The sequence below is a fragment of the Brachyistius frenatus genome, unplaced genomic scaffold (genome assembly GCF_029030835.1).
Source record: "Brachyistius frenatus isolate BFR_SWC_R1_liver_20210118 unplaced genomic scaffold, ASM2903083v1 Contig_225, whole genome shotgun sequence".
In the NCBI taxonomy this organism is placed as follows: Eukaryota; Metazoa; Chordata; class Actinopteri; family Embiotocidae; genus Brachyistius; species Brachyistius frenatus.
Window position 1 is genome coordinate 191,753 of NW_027210824.1, and position 20,907 is coordinate 212,659.

The following is a 20,907-nucleotide window of genomic DNA, read 5'->3' on the forward strand; positions in this document are numbered from 1 at the left end:
CGGTTTGTTTATCTGAAGCTCCTCTTCCACTATCCTCCATTCATCCTGTCTATCTCATAAACATCCTGCTTCCCGCCTCTCTTTTCTCACACTCTTGCACTATCGAGGTCGTAAAAATACCTGCCCTGACCCTGCTTTCTGCCCCCACCTCCTCCTGGTTTCACCCTCTTTCACATCTTCCATCCTCCTTCCCACCCTCCCCTCTCTTGCAAGTCCTGTCAGTGTCTCATGGTGTTCTTGCCAAACTTGTCGCTGAGTTGCTGGATGAGCAGAGCCAGCTCTCCGGCGGCCTGGGACTTCTCCTCCAGGAGCTCATAGCGGAGGCTGGAAATGTCTTGCTTGATCTCCTTCAGCTCGCCTACAACACAGTCACACACGGACACAAGTGAGTGTACGTAAAAGCATTCATAACACGTGAGCAAGTAGAGGAATGTATGCGGGGTAAGAACTTGATCTACACGGTCAAACAACAGTGCTGGAGTTGACACATGTTAGCATATGCGGTACATTCACTCAGAATATATCCCAGCACATCACATTTTACACTTGATTTCAGACACACGGACACACATTAACTCCCACCTCTTGTCCCCCACATACAATCCACTCACTTATGCACACATATGTCCAAATGACAATGAAACTGGCCCATAATGAAGAATGAGTCTTTACCTTCATTGACTTCATCGCTCTCTCTGTCCACTTGAGCTTTGAGCACATACCGTTTAATCAGACGTTTCATGATGTTCTACAAGAAAAGATGAAATAGAGAGGACAGTAAACAAATTTCCCTCATTACATTATGTCGAACCACATGCATTTGAGTGTGTGCGCATTGTACAGAAACTATGCGGCCCGTAATAACACTTTGTCTCCGAGGCGGTCGGTGAAACACTGAGTATTGATCTCTGGCCAATAGGGACGTCCTTCAGCTGCATCCAAGGAGTCCGTGCATGTGGGCCCTCTGTATTGGTCGACACCTGTCACCGCACATACAAATGTCTAATAAAATGACATCTCACTGTGTGTGCTGAATGTCTGGAAAAAAAAGAAAAAAAAAGGGGAAGGCTCGAGACAAAAGTGCAGGCAGGCGATGAAGGAAGTTAGATTTCCCTGAGGGGAAAAGTGAAGAGCAGACTAAGGAGGAGAGCATCTTTCCCTTCCTCGGTGTCATACTTTGAGCTCATTTACTGAGCGCCTGCCCTCAAACAGCTCATTAGAGGAATTTTACTCTTTTTCTCGAGTCCTCTTTTTTCCCCTCCCTCACAGTCGATGCCCTTCCATCCAAACTTGTTAAATTTCCTCCACTCTGTTGTCTTTACCTTCTCTTCCTGTCTCCCTCCCACTCTGTCTTTTATATCTGTCTGTCCATGCCTCTGCCAGCGCTTTCCTTTTCTCCCGTCCTGTCATCCTGTCATCGCCCTCTGGCCATCTTCACTCTGCCTCCACACCTCTCTACTTTTGTTCTGTTATATATTCCTCAGCCCGTGTGAATCTCTTTGTCTCTTTTTTTTTTTTTGATTCTCCCCCTTGCCTCCATCAAATTTCCGATTCTTCATTCGTTGTCCTTCGTTCTCTGCCTGTCTCCGTCTTACCTGATATCTGGTTGGGTGTTTTCTAGATTTCTTGTGGATAAACTCTTCCCCCGGTCGTGCATAAGACCTGAAGCGTTCGTCCTGCAACAAAGAGAAACAGCCTATTGTTGACGTCGCCTTTCAGGGTTGATTGATCTCGTAAAATGGAACCATGAAAAGGGTGTTAAATGAAGCAACATGCTGCCAAAACAAAACAAGAACAGAAGGCAGCGCTTGGTGTTTGCATTTAGAGCTCTAAATTCTGAAATCTTCAGAGAGAATCGACAGCATTACTTGACCGGAGTGAATATTTATCAACTGACTTCGAGATGCCTTCCACGCCCATGACCTTGCTTTGTAGCATGTGTGTTATTTCCTCACTGCAGTGTAAAAAAAAAAAGAAAAAAAAAAGAGCTTTAACTTAAGTGTGGACACATGCAACTAGCTGCTCCTCCACAGTAGAAGCACTAAAGATGCAGAGCTCTGGGAAGATATCAAACAATAATCAATTAACAGAAAGTTTAGTCGTAAAAACATGAATCCTGAATAATATTCTTATCACCTACTCAGAAATCTTTCAAAGACTAAAACACTTTAAGCTGTGAACTCTGACTAAGCCAAATCACACTGGTCTCCATTGATTTATCTCCAAGAGCATCTAAATCTTTTAAATTATAAATATACAATGTACTCTGCATCAAATAAAACACTGAATGTCTCGATTTTTTTTTATCTTATAAATGAATAGGCTCACTCTAAAATACTCATAACAGAAAGACATGACCTGACATTCATCATAAGACAGAATTTATTATGTTGAATAGATGCAATTTTAGCGGTTAAAGTTACCCACTGCAGGGACAATCCAGGGTACATTAATTTGCACTCTCAGTGATTTTTTTTTAAATCAAACTCTCGAATAATTGCATTTCAATTTTGCAGGGAAACTCTCTCTAGTGTTTTGTGAAAGAATATGTGCAGTATTTATTTCAGGACTTTTTTTTTTTTTAACAGACAATGCCTACTACAAGAGCAAATTATCTGCTTTACTGAACTCCATACACAGATGGTCACGACTATTTAAGCTTGATGTGAGTGTGATAAATGCATCTTACATGCAAGTTCTCTGAAGGCCAACTGACAAAGCTGAAATCTCTTTTTTGTTGGCTGTGAGAGTCCCTATCAATAACCTGCTTTGTTGGCCTCTGCTGCCTCATTTAAGTGATATTCAATGTCTTTTCTTGGCAAGAAATGTATTGCCCTAACTGCTGTGAATATATGAAAGGCAAATTCGCCAAAGGGCCCCAGCATGAACTACTGCTGAGCAGAGACACAAATACACACAATTAAAAGCGCAGCACAAACACGAACTGGATGAACGTGTGGACTTCTAACTTTTTCACATCAACTCCACACATGAATATTCATTAAACATATATTACCAGAGGCCTTTCAGTTTTTCCTAAACATACACATTCCAGTCATTGAATGTTGTATTTCTCCACTCACTGACTTTGTTATCTTCGTGAACATATGCAGCTTTGAAAGTAACATATTTTAGCTGCACTTTTCTCAAACGGTGGAGAAACTTGCAGCAAAAGAATGGCAGGGAAAATATTACTGACTCAGAAAGACTGCGCCATCTTTTAAAAAAAAATCTCACTTGACATTCTCAACACTGTACGCACGTCCGGTATGAGCTTATGTATCGATCACCTGCTGCACCTGCTTGGCTCTGCAGTTAAAACTGTCAGAGCTGCAGAGAACTTTGGGTGCTCAGGGAGGCAGCAGGGTGTAACCCGTCTTCCCCCCCATCCGAAACCTGCCCAGGCATTTGAGTAGACCCAGGCACAGCCGATGGCCTGAATAATAGCTTAGCTGAGGTGCTGACGTGAGCCATTTGATCTGAGGGATCAGGCGGAGGAAATACCTGCAGACAGGGCCAGCGCCAAGATTGATTCTATAATAAATGCTCTTTTCTATTTTCTTCACGCAATACTTTCTTTTCATTGTGGGGGTTTTATTTAGACGGACTAATCTGCGAGAGGGGTAGTGTGAGAAAAGAAACAAAGCTTCAGTTGCTTGCGGTGGAAATACTCTGCATTTCCTGAGATCTAACGACAAGGCCACCTGAGCACACTCTACATGTTACATGTGCTGAGGACTCGGTAATTGATAATCATAACACAAACAGTTGACACAGGCTTATACATCAAGGCAGCTCCACTGTGGATTATTCAGGGTGCAATTCATTTCCTTTGCCCCCTTACAGTTTAACTGGAGCCACATGGGAGAGAAAAAAAAAAGCATCATTTAGCCGGGAAGAAGCATACAAAACAGAGATATATGGATGGAAAGTGTACTTCAGGTAATTAGTACGTCAGTCACTGCAGAAAATATTTCCTGTTTTTTGTGCAGACTGTCACTTTATAGTACCAGACAGACAGACAGACAGATAGATAGATAGATAGATAGATAGATAGATAGATAGATAGATAGATAGATAGATAGATAGATAGATAGATAGATAGATAGATAGATAGATAGATAGATAGATAGAATAGATAGATAGATAGATAGATAGATAGATAGATAGATAGATAGAAAGAAAGAAAGAAAGAAAGAAAGAAAGAAAGAAAGAAAGAAAGAAAGAAAGAAAGAAAGAAAGAAAGAAAGAAAGAAAAGAAATACAGTTATTTAGTGGCTACAACAACTTGGCTTGGAAATTCATGAATAAACCATTGTTTACATTGGGAAAAAAAAATCTGCCTATTAGTTAGTTGCAGGATGACATGACAAAATGTTGTTTAGTTTGTTTCTTTGATTAAGAGTAGGAATCAAAAAGTTACTGACACTGACCTTGGCCTGTGAGTTGAGCATCCCCATCTCCACCTCGTTGTTATGGCGATGGCCATTGGCCTTGCAGAGGTGTATCAGGCAGGATTTGATGCGGAGGACCAGGTAGTAGAAGGACTTGGGGCTGGGCACCATGTTATAGGGGGCAGGGAGGGTGCGGCCCTCATCAAAGTAGGAGAGCCACAACTTGGCTCGGGCAAACTTCCACTCCACGTCGGCATCCTCCTGAACAGACAAACAGAGACAGAGGATGTACCATATCTACTGATGGGTAAAGACTTAAAAATAAGAGAAAATAAATAACTAGCTGTGACTGACTCGAGCACTTTGAACACAAGACAAATTATATTTTTAATTCAACGCAACAGTCAATAAGGACACTAAAGTCCCCACCCTGAAAGCTATTAAACACAAATTACCGCTTGTGATTTAGCCACATACAGTACACGGTGTTCACTAACTAATTGCCATAATAGCAATTACGTATAATTGCAATCAAATGATGGTGAACAACAAGAGCCAACCTTTTAACACCAAAGAATAATACTGTTCTCTCTAGGAGAACTAAACGACATTATAAGTCATGTGTTGAGATGGCTTTTTACTGTGTTACTAGAAGATAAACAACTAAATATCTCCATGTCTAAAGATTCTCAGCAGAGAAAGAAAAACCAAATCTCATTTTGTCAGATTATTTAAACAGCTCAGATTTCTCAGGGAAAAAAGTTTTCTCAGCAAGTTTGAAAAAATTAGGTGGTGTTGAAATTGATACCAGTATAGTTTTTATTTCAGGTTTTTTTCAATGCAACTCCTCTTTTAGTATGTATTGTGTGTTTTTGTTTGTTTGTATTGATCTCTTACAGCTCCCGGTATTTTCTTAAGTCGCGCACTAATTCACCCGAAGGCGCAGAGATCACACAATGATCCTTATTGACTTGTTGACAATACTGTCCTCTTTCTTTCTATTGACTGACCATCTCATTTATGTACCTCTATCTCCTGGTACGAGCTGTTGATCATGGCAATAAGCATGTTGAGGAGAACCACCACCATGGTGACATTGTAGACTCCGTACAGCACGTAGCCGATGTTCTCTATGAACTTGTGGTCGTACTTCAGCACCACCGAGATCACCTCAGAGAGCCCGAAGATCGACCAGAACAGAGTCTTAAAACTCTCCTCCACCCTGATGGGAAAGAGAAGGGAAGATAAGGTAGTAAGGACAGACTAAATGACAGTGACTCCACACAGTAAAGCCCCCTGCATTAGCAGCTAATCGTTCCTAATCGTTCCTCCAGTCACACACATACGAACACACAAAACGCAATTAAATGCTGTTGGATATATGAGGTGGCACTGATGAAACACTTGATGAGTCGTGTCCAATTTGGATACATTATTGCATTTAAAAAAAAAAAATTAATTTCTTTTTCACAAACAAACACATTCTCCTGCAGTTACACACCTGTAGTACTGCACACACGTGCATAAAACAAAACAAAACAAAAAAGCAGGATGTGACTCAACTCGAGAAATAATTGGGTCTATGGAGCTCTGTCAATTAACTCCATCTTTTTGGGGGTTGTGAAGGCTGCATTTAAAAAGATGTTGAAAAAAAAAACACATTTTGAAGAAAGCTTCATTAAAGTCAAATCCAATTCACATTTTCAAAAATGAATGGTTGTCAAATGACTTTTGTCATTTGAATAAAATCTCAGAGACTCTTGTGGTAGAAATATGTACAGTTCTTAAACTCCACTTGCCCCTGACATTTATGTACGATAAGTCAAGCATAGCAAATCTTTAATTTAAACATGTAGTTTAAATTAAACTACAGGTCAACAGTCATATCTCAGTTCTGCCTGAGGGATCCTTCTCTGACACCAACCCAGTGTGTGTTTGTGTGCCAGTGGGTTGAGAGACAAGAAACGGAGACGAGGTGAAAAAGCAGAAAGCTGCAAGAACATTGACATTCAGGTACATGTCTGTTGTTAAATATTCCATGAGTGGCAAGGCATGGGCTTGAGATGACAGAGGGGAAGGGGGGGGGTGTTGATGGGGAGGAAGAAGGTGCCTGGTTGGATTGCTGGAAGGGCTGGAGGTAAGATGAGGCTGTGGGGAGAGAAGATTTGTAGACTCCTCGTCTGGAGCTATGGACATCTTCCAAATTATTTTTTTTCAAAGAGAGGTGGTTTCATGTGCACACCCAAAGCTAGGTGGTGGCACGCAGAGATAAAAAACACACTCTCACATGCACAAAAAGACAGAAGCAGACAGACACACACAGACATTTCCCGCTTCTCTATCACACACATGAAAACAGAGACTCCTCTGGGTAGTTCAGTTTTAATCTTTTAAAAAGAAAGAAAAACACAGTTTTTATCCTTCTACACCAGATCTGTGGGTTTGTCTCATACAGTCGCAACACCTCAGATTATTTTTCACTACATTTCTCCAGTTAACATGTAAACTCCATGTTGATAATTTGCATATATAAGATTATGCACAACATTTAATGTAGTTTGTTTGGAACTACTTCTATATTTCCTTCCAAAAATTGCTTTCACCTACTGTAACTGTAATTGTGACTCATATCCATGAGATTCCACAGCTGTCATTGTGGCCATAGCTTTGCTTTGGTTGACGTGACTATTGTGTTATGAAACACATTAAGACACATTAGGTTTTTAATTGGCAGAGCACATGGGTTGGCTGACTGAGCTTCTTATTAAAGGTAATCTAGGCTATTCCTGACCTCCCGTGGTGTATGTTTTCATGTGATTTATCTGTTAGAAGAATGGTAGTTTAAAGTCACATTTAACAATGTTTTCTTGGCTAATCTAAATAAGAACAGTGAAGAGTCATTTCAGTACAGGTACTATGGATAGACAACGTACAATCAAAAAGTTCAGAGACTGCTCCTGTTGCACACAAATGAAGTGCAGCACAGTAATGCACATGGAGCAGGGGAAATCAATAACCTTCATGAATAAGTATTCAAAATATTGGCGTTTGATCAATGTTAGAAAGTTTATGTGACAAGCGTTCATGTGAACACCGGTGCGTGCACATTTGCGATTTCAGCATCGACCTCAAAATCGAGCAGAGTGCACATCGAATTTTGTGTCTTAACTCTGGATATTGGTAACTGAGACCGTCGAAATTCCTTTACAGCAATGAACCATTTTGAGAGGTGCAGAACATCATTGTCCAAGAACTAAGAAGGTGTATCAGGTCAGGACCGCAACCAAGAGCATGTTGATGTTTTTTGTATTGACGGTCGTGGGGTTGTGCAGCAGGAATTTGTCCCCAAGGGTCAGACATTTAACGCCAAGCTGTACTGTGACATTAAGACGCTTCTGAAGGACAACAAAATATTTGGGCAAATGACCTTAACTGTGGCACAATGGCAATTTTGGGTTCTCCAACATCTCAATTATCCTACTCACAGAGCATTGAAAATGAGTTTCTTGCCCGCAGCAACACAATTGTTTCTCCCCATCTCCCCTACTCGATGCAATTCAATTATATTTTAAGAGAAACAAAACTTCCAATTTTGGGAAGGAAAAAAAACCCTTTCGACAGGAAGAATCTGCCAACAGAACAAGGCTCAGAGGTCATCTGCCTTGACCGGGGCAGGTGTGATAGAGCAACGTAGAGATACGGGAGATAGTAAACAGTTGGCAGGGCCAGTAAGCGCAGATCAGAAACATGCCGCTCTAGGGCCATGGATACCTGCAGAAAAGAAGCACAAACCTACACGAGTGAGACAACAAGCAATAAACAAAACTTGGGAGAGTGAAAGACATTTCATGGCCAGATTTGGCGCCCTGTGACTTCTTCCTCTTTCCTAAACTGAAGAGTTGCCACTTTGACACTGTGGAGGTCCAGCGTGAATTGCAGATGGAGCTTGACATGCTTAAAGAAGGGAGTGCTAAAAGCATGGCAGGAGTGCTGGGAGTGATGTATCACTGCACAAGGTGACTGCTTTGAAAGGGATGGCAGCCAAATTTAAATTTACATCAGGTATCGTTTTTGGTCGTCAGAGGCAACCAAAACCTGTATACTACTCACCATAGATTCAACTGCAAATGTAGCCAAAGTTTGAGCGATAAATATACATTAAAGTGACTTGTTGAAGCTCGGCCTTTTGAAAGGACGAATGAGAATGCAACGTGTCACATCTTCTTTCCTTTGTTTATCCGGGGAGTAAAAAAATGATGCAAAGAAACTCATAACTTAATTGACCCTTATTTGACCCTTCGGGGGCTCCATACTCAAAACCTTCAAGAACCTGAAACTTATTTACCCCTCGACTTACTATGAGTGATAGGTCCTACACAAACACATTTTCTTCCAGAGTTCCAACAGCTTTGGTTTTTTCCACATTTGATATGTCAGTTCCTCCTTTTTTTTCTCTGTGCTTTCATTATTAGCTTGATGTGAGTGGGACTCCTGAAGCTGATGTTGCATACTTCTCTGCATCTCCAGGTTTAAGAAGCATTCGAATAAGAATCTGATGATAGTTGATGGCCATTGTCAATCAATTCTAACCAAACTGTCCTGATGAGGAAGATAAGCTGTTTTTAAGTTTTTTAGATATTATCCAAAGATTTTTTTTTTATACATATCATTGTTACTTACAGACACAATTTTCAGGGGCTTTAAGTGATTTGAAGGGAGAACTCTCCAGCTCTCCAAAAATCAAGTAGTTCTTGCTGCAAGGTGTCGTGGTGGTTCTACCAAGTTCTACCATTCGTATAAAGCAAAAGAAAGTTGAAACAGGCACAGCAAGAATACCACCATATGCAACAAGGAACTAACTCAACTTTCCCAACGTGGGTGTACACAGAGACTAACAGTCACATCTATCTACTTCTGAATGGAAAAAAAACCATACAGACACAACATGTAAACATAGAAATATGTTTGGAAGTTTGAACACCTTTCCACTTCCCCTTTACATAATAACTACTTGGAGAAATAAACAGCGCCAAAATATTACAGTAATATCAGACACATGTAAACAGAAACACAGTGATAGCAGCTCTAAGGAGGTCTGCCTTTTTGTGGAACTGTGATAAAGGGCCTCAGCACCAAGCAGGCCACTGCTGTGAGTCTAGCAGTGACTGGGGAGAAGGCTGTTTTTAACAGTACCACCTCCTCACTCACTATTGACATCACACACATCCAAAAGCCTATTGTGTAATCAGGCTAGCTGAGGAAGGTGATTTTGGTGGACTTCCCTTGAAAAACTATTATTTTTTCTTATTTGGAGCCTCCCTTACAAGATAAAAACACTTTCCCGCTTTGAATATGAAACAAGATAAAAAGCAAGACAATTACCTGCTCTCGATTATGTTAGATCCGAATTATCTTTTAAATCAAATTATTTGTCAAATTAGTCTTCCAGCTCTCCTTCCCACCCGTGTGAAATGCTCACTCGATTTAGGTCTTCATGTTCTAAAATTGTGAGTGTAGCTAATGATGAAAGGCTTTGTTCCAGCTAACATTAATGTCCAATTAAACTAGACATTCAGAGGAACAAAAGTGCACACGCGCTTACCACATAAACTGTTTGTATTCACTGTTTATCTGTTCTCCTGGAAAGATTGTGAATTTAATATAAAGAAACTTCCACAAATGTGTGACATTAAAGTGTTGGCAGAGTTACTGGAAGTGAACCCCTTCTTACTGCCAACCAAATAAGAATATACATGGCTCACTTTTATCTAAGATGGAAAGGCGTGTATATGTGAGTCAAGATCATTCTGGGAATGTTGATGCATGGGCAGCCAGTTTTGCTGTGCATCATTACTTGTTTTGCTTGCCTTGTTTTCAGCTTATTGAATTCAGTGAAATCTGTGTGAGATGCCTCTCAGGGAGGAAGAGCAATTATGGAGATTCTGAAATGTAGCCTTGGAGATCAACAGCACTGATAAGTTCGAGTTTGTCTTTTGCTAATGTCAGCAAGGGTGCTGGTCACGTGTGTATTATACAATACTGTAAGATGGATGGGATGCTCGATGCTCTGGATAATGGAGGATCTTTTATCAACCTAGAAATCAGATTATTTCTGTGTGTGTGTGTGTGTGTGTGTGTGTGTGTGTGTGTGTGTGTGTGTGTGTGTGTGTGTGTGTGTGTGTGTGTGTGTGTGTGTGTGTGTGTGTGTGTGTGTGTGTATGTTTTATAACAGCATTGTACAACAGGCAGTGGATCAGCAGGGACAGTTGGCATTTGGAGACAGCAATGGACAATGTGTTATTATGTGTTATGAAGAGTGGCAGTTCCCAATAGGCAAAATGCAGCATGACGGCTACACACACACACACACACACACAGTCGTGTTTACATCACTTCAGAGGACCTTATATTAATTTACAACCCCGTTTCCAAAAAAGTTGGAACGCTATGTAAAATGTAAATAGAAACACAATGTAATGATTTGCAAATCTCATAAACCCATATTTAATTGCAAATAGACTAAAGACAACATATCAAGACATTTTATGTATAAAAAAGAGCATTTAAGATTGGCACAGTCTCTCAGCAGTGAAGATGGTGAGAGGTTCATCACTCTGTAAAAGACAGTGGGAAAATTGTGCAAAAATGTTATAATAATCTTCCTCAACGTAAAATTACAAAGAATTTTGGATTTCATCATCTACGGTTCATAATATCATTAAAAGATTCAGAGAATCTGGAGAAATCTCTGTAAATAAGGGACAAGGACGAAACCGATATTGGATGGCCGTGATCTTCCGGACCTCAGGCAGCACTGCATTAAAAACGGACACTAATCTGTTGAGGAAATCATTGTCTGCGCTAAGAAACACTTCTAAAAACTATCGTCTGTGAACACAGTTTATTGCTGCATCCACAAATGCAGGTTAAAACTCCACCATGCATAGAAGAAACCAGATATAAACATGATCCAGAAACACCGCCGCCTTCTCTGGGTTTATTTCAGCTCATTTAAAATGGACTGAGGCGAAGTGGAAAACTGTCCTGTGGTCTGACAAATCAAAATTTGAGATTCTTTTTGGAAATCATGGACGCTGCATCCTCAAGGGAGCAAGAGGTCCAGCTTGTTATCAGCACTCAGTTGAAAGTCAGCATCTGTGATGGTACAGGGATGCATTAGTGCATATGGCATTGGTAGCTGACACATCTGGGAAGGAACCATTAATGCTAAAAGATATTTACAGGTTTTGGAGCAACATATGCTGCCACCCAGACAACATCTTTTTCAGGAAAGGCCTTGTTTATTTCTGCAAAACAATGCCGAACCGCATTCTGCACGTAGAAAGAGTAGGGGTGTTAAATTGGCCTGCCGGCCGTCCAGACCTGTGTCCAATTTAAAGAATTTGGTGCATTATTAAAATGATTTAAAACTGCAAGCAGTGATATGCGGACCCTCGCACGCTGCACGTTGGGGATCCAGTGGGTCGGGGCCGCTGGCTCCCCGACGTGCAGCACGCGAGGGTCCGCATATTCCCGCTTGCAGTTTACATTTTTTTCTCAATCTTGTTCCTTATTCTTCTTTAAAAAAAAAACTGCCTTTTTTTTTGGCGGCTTTAACATCTTCTGAAACTCATGAAAGTTGGTGCCTGACACATGTGCAAAGTTTCGTGAGGTTCAGAGCATCGTTTGACCTTAAACATCAACTTCCTCTGTCACAGCGAAACATCAAACTTAGCCGCATCGCCCTGGCTACTATATACTATATACTATATACTATATACTATATACTATATACTATATACTATATACCATATACTATATACAAAAATGACTTTTTGGTCACTTTTTGGACAACATGCGATGTCTTTTTTATAACTTTTTGGACGACCACGCCATGGGCACACCGATCGACAAAAACAAATTCCTTTGATAAATTTTCATCTCCCAAGTGTTAAGATAGGACAGACAAAACTTCAGGTCGGTATGTCAAAGTCTGTAGGAGGAGTTCGTTAAAATACAACAGGTGCGATTTGCCCAAGATGGCAACGAAATTCAAAATGGCAGACTTCCTGTTGAGTTGATGTCATGATGTCATAAGACTTTTTTGTACATCTCGGTGTGATACACATGTCCAACTAATTTCTGGCATGTAGGTGAAACTAGGTGCCGGGGCTGCAGTTTAGGGGGTGCTATAAAGCATATATAAAGCAATGAAAAAAATAAATTCAGTTTCAACACTTGATATGTTGTCTTTGGTCTAATTGCAATTAAATATGGGCTGATGAGATTTGCAAATCATTGCATTTAAAAAAAAAATATTTACATTTTACACAGCATTCAAACTTTTTCAGTGGGGTTGTACATTTATTTCCTGCAGACCAGCCCTAATCTTAAAGCTTTTACTCTAAAACTTCAATTGGTTAAGTTTTGGTGAGTTAGTTTTTGTCTCCAAAAAGAAGTGGGGTCTGCACAGTATGACTGTGTTGTCAGATTTATTTATTACTCTCTCTCACACACACACACACACACACACACACACACACACACACACACACACACACACACACACACACACACACACACACACACACACACACACACACACACACACACACACACACACACACGCCCCTGCAGGATACTGACAGGACAGAACTGACTCTGTTACTCTCCCCGTCTGCCACACTCATGCCATATAAGCATGCTGTGCGTCTGTGTGTGTGGGAGACTGATGAGTCACCTCGGCTCAGCAGAAGTCCAAACCGAATCACCACCAGGCCCAAATCAACCTCTCCGCCCCAGAGACGTGCTCTCGTTGTCTTAGCTCCTCTCTCTTCTGCTATCATATCCGCCTCTTGTTTGCCTGCTTTATCTCTCAACTATTTTCTCATTACATTCCCATAGCTTTTACGATATAACTCTCTCCACATCGCCCTCCCTCGCTCGCTCCCGCTCTTTCCATGTTTCATCTCAACAACTTTTAGCTACTTCTGCCACTCAATCTATTCTTTTGATTTATTCTTTTCTTTTGTCATGATTTTTCTCCCTCATATATTTCTTCTCCTTGTTTAATCTGCAGCAATACTTTCACATTGGCCGAACGCAAATGTAAATGTAGCCTTTGTGCACTGCTGCACCCGGCCTTCTGCTCTCTCTCCCTCTGTCTTTTGGTCATTAGCAAGATATTAAATTCCCCTTTGTGATCTCTGCAACCATTGATCCTCTCCTCTCCTCTCCTCTCCTCTCCTCTCCTCTCCTCTCCTCTCCTCTCCTCTCCTCTCCTCTCCTCTCCTCTCCTCTCCTCTCCTCTCCTCTCCTCTCCTCTCCTCTCCTCTCCTCTCCACAGACAATTAGTCAGACAGACAAATATGTATATGAAAAATCATTAAAATATTACAATTAGTTTAACTTTCCATCTGTCACACAAAAGGAGCTGTCACCATGGCAACAGCAGGGGTGGGGCCTTGCCCACCTCAGATATCAATGAATGAGTGAATACAGCTCCTGAGAAATGTCTGCATGTGTGTGTGTGTGTGTGTGTGTGTGTGTGTGTGTGTGTGTGTGTGTGTGTGTGTGTGTGTGTGTGTGTGTGTGTGTGTGTGTGTGTGTGTGTGTGTGTGTGTGTGTGTTTGATAGAGAGCGCGTGTACAAGTTGTGTGCCAGACAGTGGGATATAAACTGAGGCAGGGAGAGAGCAACACAAACAGAGGTTGTTGTGTTGTGTGTTTTCAGGCAAGCTGAGAGAAACATTACTGTAAGCGGAGAATACAACCCGACAAGATGAGCAATTAAGAATCAAGCACCACATTTCCTTTTTAAAATTTCCCTGCCTGTATATCCCTTTTCTATAGTAGTCCATTTGTAGATTAGATTAGATTAGATTTGACTTTATTAATCGCACAGTGGGGAAATTTACTCCTCACAGCAGCATAGAGAAGACAAAAAAAAAAAGTGCACACAATATGAACAAATTTACAAATACTTACGAGATGTATTTTATATTTGAATAAATGTTGGGACTGTTTGGCTAAAAATGTGTAATATAATATCAGTGGTACTGCTTTCTTTGTTTGCACTTTTCATTCACCAGTTAAACTGGTAATTGACCATTTGTTAAACCTTTCCCAGAACAACAATTATCTAGTCACAGCTGAGCAAACAAGTCGAGCTTTCTCCTCATGTCAGAGAGGTGTGCGTAGGGCTGCAGTAAAACGGATACTCAATTGGCTCACAGTGTTTTTTAATCTCTTCCAAAACAGAAAGGGTAAGGAATGGATGAAAGAATGTGTTAGTCTGCTCTAATGTATGTCCTTTTAACCACCTTCTATATTATCTTCTTATAGAGAATGGAATCTGCCACCTGGAACATTGAGGGAGGGTTAGAGGTAATGTAAAGCAAAGCCACATTAACACCTAACACCTCCACTGTGACGGAGCAGGACCTGAATTGTTCAAACATAATATCACGTAGCGTTTCCACATTGCATCAACATGCCGCCCGGCAAGATCCAAACACAAGAGGCAAGCTTTGTAAGACCCTGTTTCCATTTGGCTATTTCAATCCGGACACTTGCGACCTGGCCGTGATGTGACCACAATTGGCCAGCAAAAGTACAGGTGGAAACACACTCCGGAAGCATTGAGCTCTGATCTGTTCAGGCCACTTTCGGAGGTGGCCTGAAGAGATCAGTGCGCAACGCTTCACCCACCTCACCCATCTCTGATTCTCCTTTCACTCCAGTCTCTTTCACCGGGATCCCTGTCTCCCCTCCACGGCCCACTCCTGTCACCACTCACTATCCTTTTAATGCTACTTTTTGTTTGGTCTTTTTGCTTCCAACACCTTGTCTCAGCCCTTACTTTTTCCTTTTCCTGCCTGCATCTCCATCTCTGTGCCATCTTTTAGTCTTCTCCTTGGCCCGGTATCGCTCTCTGGCCCCGTTGTCTTCTCCATTTACATCGCATTATAACGTGGCTGTAGTCTCGAACGCCTCATGCTTGTATGGTATGGCAAGTTGTGGTATATGTAGAAGTAAACAAGTAACAATTATGAAATGCTGAGAAGAAAGGATGTGTGCACAGTACATACAGTATATTCTGATTTCCTGCCACCTTTTCAAATGGCTGTGGTTAAGGCTGAGCTGAGCCTGTGCTTCTGTCGGTTGCTCAGTCAGCATGACCTTCCCTCATCCTCTCTCCCTTCTTTTCCCTCCTTTGTCTATGTATTCTGGCTGGTCTCCCGCATTTTGCCTGAACAAAGAGCAAGCGCCAAAAACACCCTCCTCTGCATCGCTCCCCGCAGTTCTCGTCTCATCCCTCATCCCTTCCGTCTCCCTCCGTCTTCCTCCTCCTCTTCCCGAAGGACTTCATCGCCTTCCTTTGTTGCACTGCTGTTAGCCGTCCCTATGATTCTGCTGCATCTATTCTTCCAATGTTGCACTTCGCTATCAGTCTAGTTAATATTTTGTCACTTTGTTTTTTTTTTTTTTTTCAAACACCACTCTGTCTTCTGCTTTGCCCCAAAATATGCACAGCTTCAACCTCTGACTATTTTATTTTGTATCCTTCTCTACTTTTTCTACATGTCCCCCTCCTCTCTGTCTGTCTCTGTGTGCAGTGTTGTCACGCATGGCTGACTAGAACATAGAGACAGGTCCAGTGCTCCACCACCAGCACTGTCCAAATCAAAATACTGATAAGCGTGTGAATGTGCGAGAATTGATCTGGACACAAAATGCTTGTTTGTCCATGGAAGCACATGTTATAGCATATGCAAACGCAGATTGTTAGAGGCAGTAAGGATGGGTGTGTATGTGTGTCAGTGGATTTGCAAGTGAGAACATAACTGCGTGGGCACTCAACAAAGACAATGTGGTGTGTGTGTGTGTGTGTGTGTGTGTGTGTGTGTGTGTGTGTGTGTGTGTGTGTGTGTGTGTGTGTGTGTGTGTGTGTGTGTGAGTCTTCTTGCTTGTGTGAGTGCGTGATATCCTCAGCCTCCGTCCTCCGTCATACACTGCCCTTCTTAACACCCCACTCTCTGTCACCCAGCCTGAGTGCTCCCTCTCGGAGTATCATTACCACTTCCACCTGGCTCCCTCCTCATTTTCCTGAATCAGAGCAACCACACCAGCCTCCTCGTCTGCCCTCCATCAAGCATGCCCTGTCAGATACACATACACACAGCCCGCACACACACACACACACACACACACACACACACACACACACACACACACACACACACACACACACACACACACACACACACACACACACACACACACACACACACACACACACACACACACACACACACACACACACACACACACAGAACTAAGCATAAAAACATACACCCATACCATTATAGGCATATGTTCTCTGCTGGGTGACAAGGGACAAGCTCGATAGACGTTGTGCTTTTGTGCACAGCACAACCAAGACTGTTTTTAATAGTCACAGCAAACATATTGCAGTTACATCTGTTGACTGACACAAAAGAGAAACACAAAATGCATCACAGTGCACAGACTACAACTTCTGTGAGGCATTTATAAACTAGATATTAAGTAAAAAGGTTAATTAGATTTACATAATAATGCACAGTAGAATAATTATTTTACCGTTACTCTGCACAGTTCAGTCCAGGCATTAGCTCTCATGCGCACTTCTCAGACGACCTGAGACTAAATGCCAGACTGACCCCTGGTGGTGAGAATGACAACAGCAGAATTTAAGGTCTCTGTCATGTTAGAACAAGATCTCTTTACAGCTCCCATAGCCTGTGTATTCAATTGAAAAAGTGTCAGCAGAAACTCAGGGACATTTTCACCCCCTACGCTGAGAGGAAATGCTGTCAGAGGTTGTTAAAATTAGCAGAAGGGGTTACTTCTGATTTTTGAAATCAGCCTTGATGGTGATCCCCAAAGCAGAGAGGAGAAGTGATAAGGGAACAGCTGGCTCATACACTCGCGATCGAAATGACTGTGTAATGGGGATGAAAAGGCCCTTCCATCTACAGGGCCCAAGGTCTTTCCTGAACTTGTTCTTGGCTTTCCGAGAAGTCTTCATTGTGTTGGACAGTCAGGCTGTGACCATGATCTTCCTGACAATCCATTTCAACTCCATTAGATCCTGTCTGTACCCGTCGATCTGCTTTTCTGTCAGTTAACTCACGGCTCTGTCTGTCTGCTCGTCACATTGCCTGGATGTTTGTCTCCGTGTGGGCAGCCAAGCAGAACTCACAGCCTCTAAGACACTTGTGCCGATGCTCAGCGGAGGAGCTACTGTATATGCACAGCGCAGAGCTGTAGAGTACAAGTCGGTATGGGAACGTAGAGTCCTCCCACTGGAAGTCCGATCACAAAACCTTTTGTCCTCAGTGATTCTATCTAACATAAATGTCCAGCTGGTCATAAACTTAGAAATTAGCTCCAGGGTGCAGATATGTAACAACCGATAGGAGTATGTGAGAATAACGGCATTCAGACATCTGGGGCCGCAAACGACAGGCATTTGCAATCATTGCATCAGGTATTTGATTCTACTTACTTCGAAGGTTTCTTTTTAGCTTTACGTGCTCTATACCACACTATGACTCCTATGTCAAGTGGACATATATATCAATGTGCAGGCAGGTGAATGAGCAGATTAGAAGGTAGGCAAGCAGACTGACTTGTAAAGTCTACCAGTAAAACCGAATCATAATCACTGTAAAGCCTGATAAAAACAACCAGAGACAACAAAGTGATAGCAATGCTCTGAGGTCATTCACTGTATCATGTGTGATCCTTCAGCTTTGGTTGTATTGTGAAGATGAAACTTTGGTGAAGTGCAATGACTTGAGGGGTGATAGATATTGGTGCTACCAAAACAGCAAACAAGCCCACGGCATGAGGTTTATGTTTATGAGGAGACAGATGTGGACATCTGGCAGCAGTTTGTCATGGTTGGGAAACCAAAATCAGCTTTTCTTTCCTGTATGTATTTTTTAATGGACATAAAAATAACTTGGAAGGTAAATTACACATCATGCTGCTCCAAAATGTACCTACAGGTTGGATTTGGACTGGTTACCAAAACATCTGCAAAAAGTCTATTCTGTCTTGCAACGAGGAAGTGTGAACCTAAACGTACCAAAAGAAAAACTGCAATAACAGACTTCCCAGACGTGACAGCGTAATTACAAACGAACTTGTAAAGCATGTTTTACTCTATTGGACTGAGCAGAGATATTGTAATGACATCTGTTGAAATCTGTAGATGTCTTCCTCTGAGAAAGTGAGTAATGATATGTGACAGAGAGATACCTCAGAGTGTTTTCTTTCTCAGATGAATGATGATAAATAGAAAGATATTGTCAGCAGCCTAAGATGGAGAACTTTAATACAAATGTCTGACAATAACAATGAAACATCCACTGTCGCTGACTGCAGCTGATAAGAAAGGACAGACAGGCAGAAACATGGATAAACTAAAATAAAGGAAGGAGAAAGAATCCCTGAGGTTGGGATCATTGTGTTGGGAGTAGTTGATTGCTTAATAGGCTGATTTATACAGTGTATTACAAAACAACTTGTCAGTATGAATGTCAAAGTAAAATTCATAGACTTTGAAGCACCTCAAAGTAATTCAAAGTCGATTGAAGGAAGGACGAACCGCTTGTTGCTGATGCAGTTAACATTTCAAAAAACAAGTGATAACTTATGTGAATGGTTGGTTTTCTGCTCTGCAGCCTTTAAGTGCAAAAGAGAATTTTAAATTAAAATGTGCACTTCATGTGAAACAAATGACCCTGATAATTACATCAATGCAGCACTTTAGCGGATGAAGTGTATTCGGAGCGTATTCTGAGTGTTGTTCGCACTCCTTCTGTAATTTCAGTTGCATGATTTTCAATTATCAAATACAACAGTAGTCTGTCCCACTCGATTTGTCCCTCAGACTGCTGGAACCAAACAAAGTGATGAACTAGTGAGTGAATATTGGATGAAGACAAACATCACTTGACTTTTTGGTCAGTAAACTCACTGTGTCTAGTCTGGTACTTTACTAAAGGAGGAGCAAGGTCTTTGGCCACAGAGGTTTTAAACTAAACCGAATTCCACCAAATAGTTTGGAAAGATATCACTCACTTTTAAAACAGTGTCAAAACATCCCCAAAGCTCCCTTTGCTGCTTTGATACTTTAATTTCCATATTGGTTTAAGTGGATTAAAGTAAAACAGTCGGGCGAGATGTTTTGCCTAATCATTAAGCATCTGTTATAAAGTTGTTTTTTTTTTTTTTAACAAACACTATAGGTCTTAAAGTTACACCATATCGATGCATTTCGCAGAGCTCAGACTGAATCTTCCACTGACATCTCTCACCGTCATCTCACTTTCGCTGCCATTTTAATTTTGATCAAAAATACTTGCACTTACATCAGAGAGGATCGCTCTTCTACAGTTCAGTAAACACAGACTGAAGAGTTTCCAACCCACAATTCTTTTAGAGCTTTGCGATAAACCCACAATTCACCAGAGTTTGTAAGAGATTTTAGTGAGTGAAACGTCTCATTCACCATTCTCCTTTTCAAATTTATCCAAATAGCGTAATTGACAGTATTCGGCCTGCGGAGAGATTTAAATTCGATCTCTGCCTCTGATAAAGCACCAAGGATTTAATGAACCCAGAAAACAATATCAACCAGGATGTAATATGTTCCTGGGGATTTCCGTGTTCCATGGCCTTATCTAACAGGAATACAAACATGGGCTCCAAATCAAAGACTTTTGACATTAATTATTTTTCCTCTTCTACAGTCAATTTCAGAGTAAAATGATGAGCGTAGAAGAGGATATAATGGTGCTTCCCATATAATGATGCTTTGCCAACGTGAAAGCGATTGTGTATGTACGTAAAAATGAGTGAGAAAGATTAAGAATAAAAGAATATAAACCACTGTCACACACATTCTCCCTGTACACACCACACCACTCTCTCAGCCCCTCGTTACTCACGTGGTGAAGGCAGGATTGTATTTGGCTCCCAGGTAGTATGAGTACAGGTTGAACATGCCAATCATGAAGGCCACAAACACCATGATGAAGATGACCATGAACTTGAAGATGTCTTTGACCGTGCGCCCCAGCGAGATCTGCAGCGGGCCGAAGCTCTCGTTGGCTGGCAGGATGTAGGCGATGCGTGAGAAACTCAGAACCACGGCGATGGCGTACAGGCCTTCTGAGATGATCTGGGGGTCAGACGGACGCCACTTGTTCCTGGCTGGACGAAGGAGAGAAAGTTCGTCATGTATTATCTGAATTAGCTGCAGAAGAATTGCTGTGTGTTTGAGTTCAGGACGTTTTTTTTTTTTTTATTAACAAATTAAGACAATAAAAAAGAAAGAGACTTCTGTACAGATTTTTATCCAGTTAACATTATTACACTGAATACAATGTGATAGATCAAGAAACATCCATAATCATACACAACTTGTTTAGATGGATTAAAGATGTAAACATATCTTT

At 41.4% G+C, this 20,907-nt stretch overlaps 1 protein-coding gene across 1 annotated transcript in view; it reads right to left on the bottom strand.

The window, feature by feature from the left end:
- Nucleotides 1-211: 211 nt before the first annotated feature.
- The window catches only part of trpc7b (transient receptor potential cation channel, subfamily C, member 7b), a 47,750-nt gene continuing 27,054 nt past the window's right edge, over nucleotides 212-20,907 (bottom strand). The window contains exons 7-12 of the mRNA XM_069719817.1: nucleotides 20,398-20,662; nucleotides 5,421-5,616; nucleotides 4,434-4,655; nucleotides 1,596-1,676; nucleotides 673-748; nucleotides 212-358 (exon numbers count right to left, since the gene is read on the bottom strand). Coding sequence (XP_069575918.1) covers nucleotides 219-358; nucleotides 673-748; nucleotides 1,596-1,676; nucleotides 4,434-4,655; nucleotides 5,421-5,616; nucleotides 20,398-20,662 — 980 coding nt within the window. The 3' untranslated portion in view covers nucleotides 212-218. The remainder of the gene's footprint in view (nucleotides 359-672; nucleotides 749-1,595; nucleotides 1,677-4,433; nucleotides 4,656-5,420; nucleotides 5,617-20,397; nucleotides 20,663-20,907) is intronic.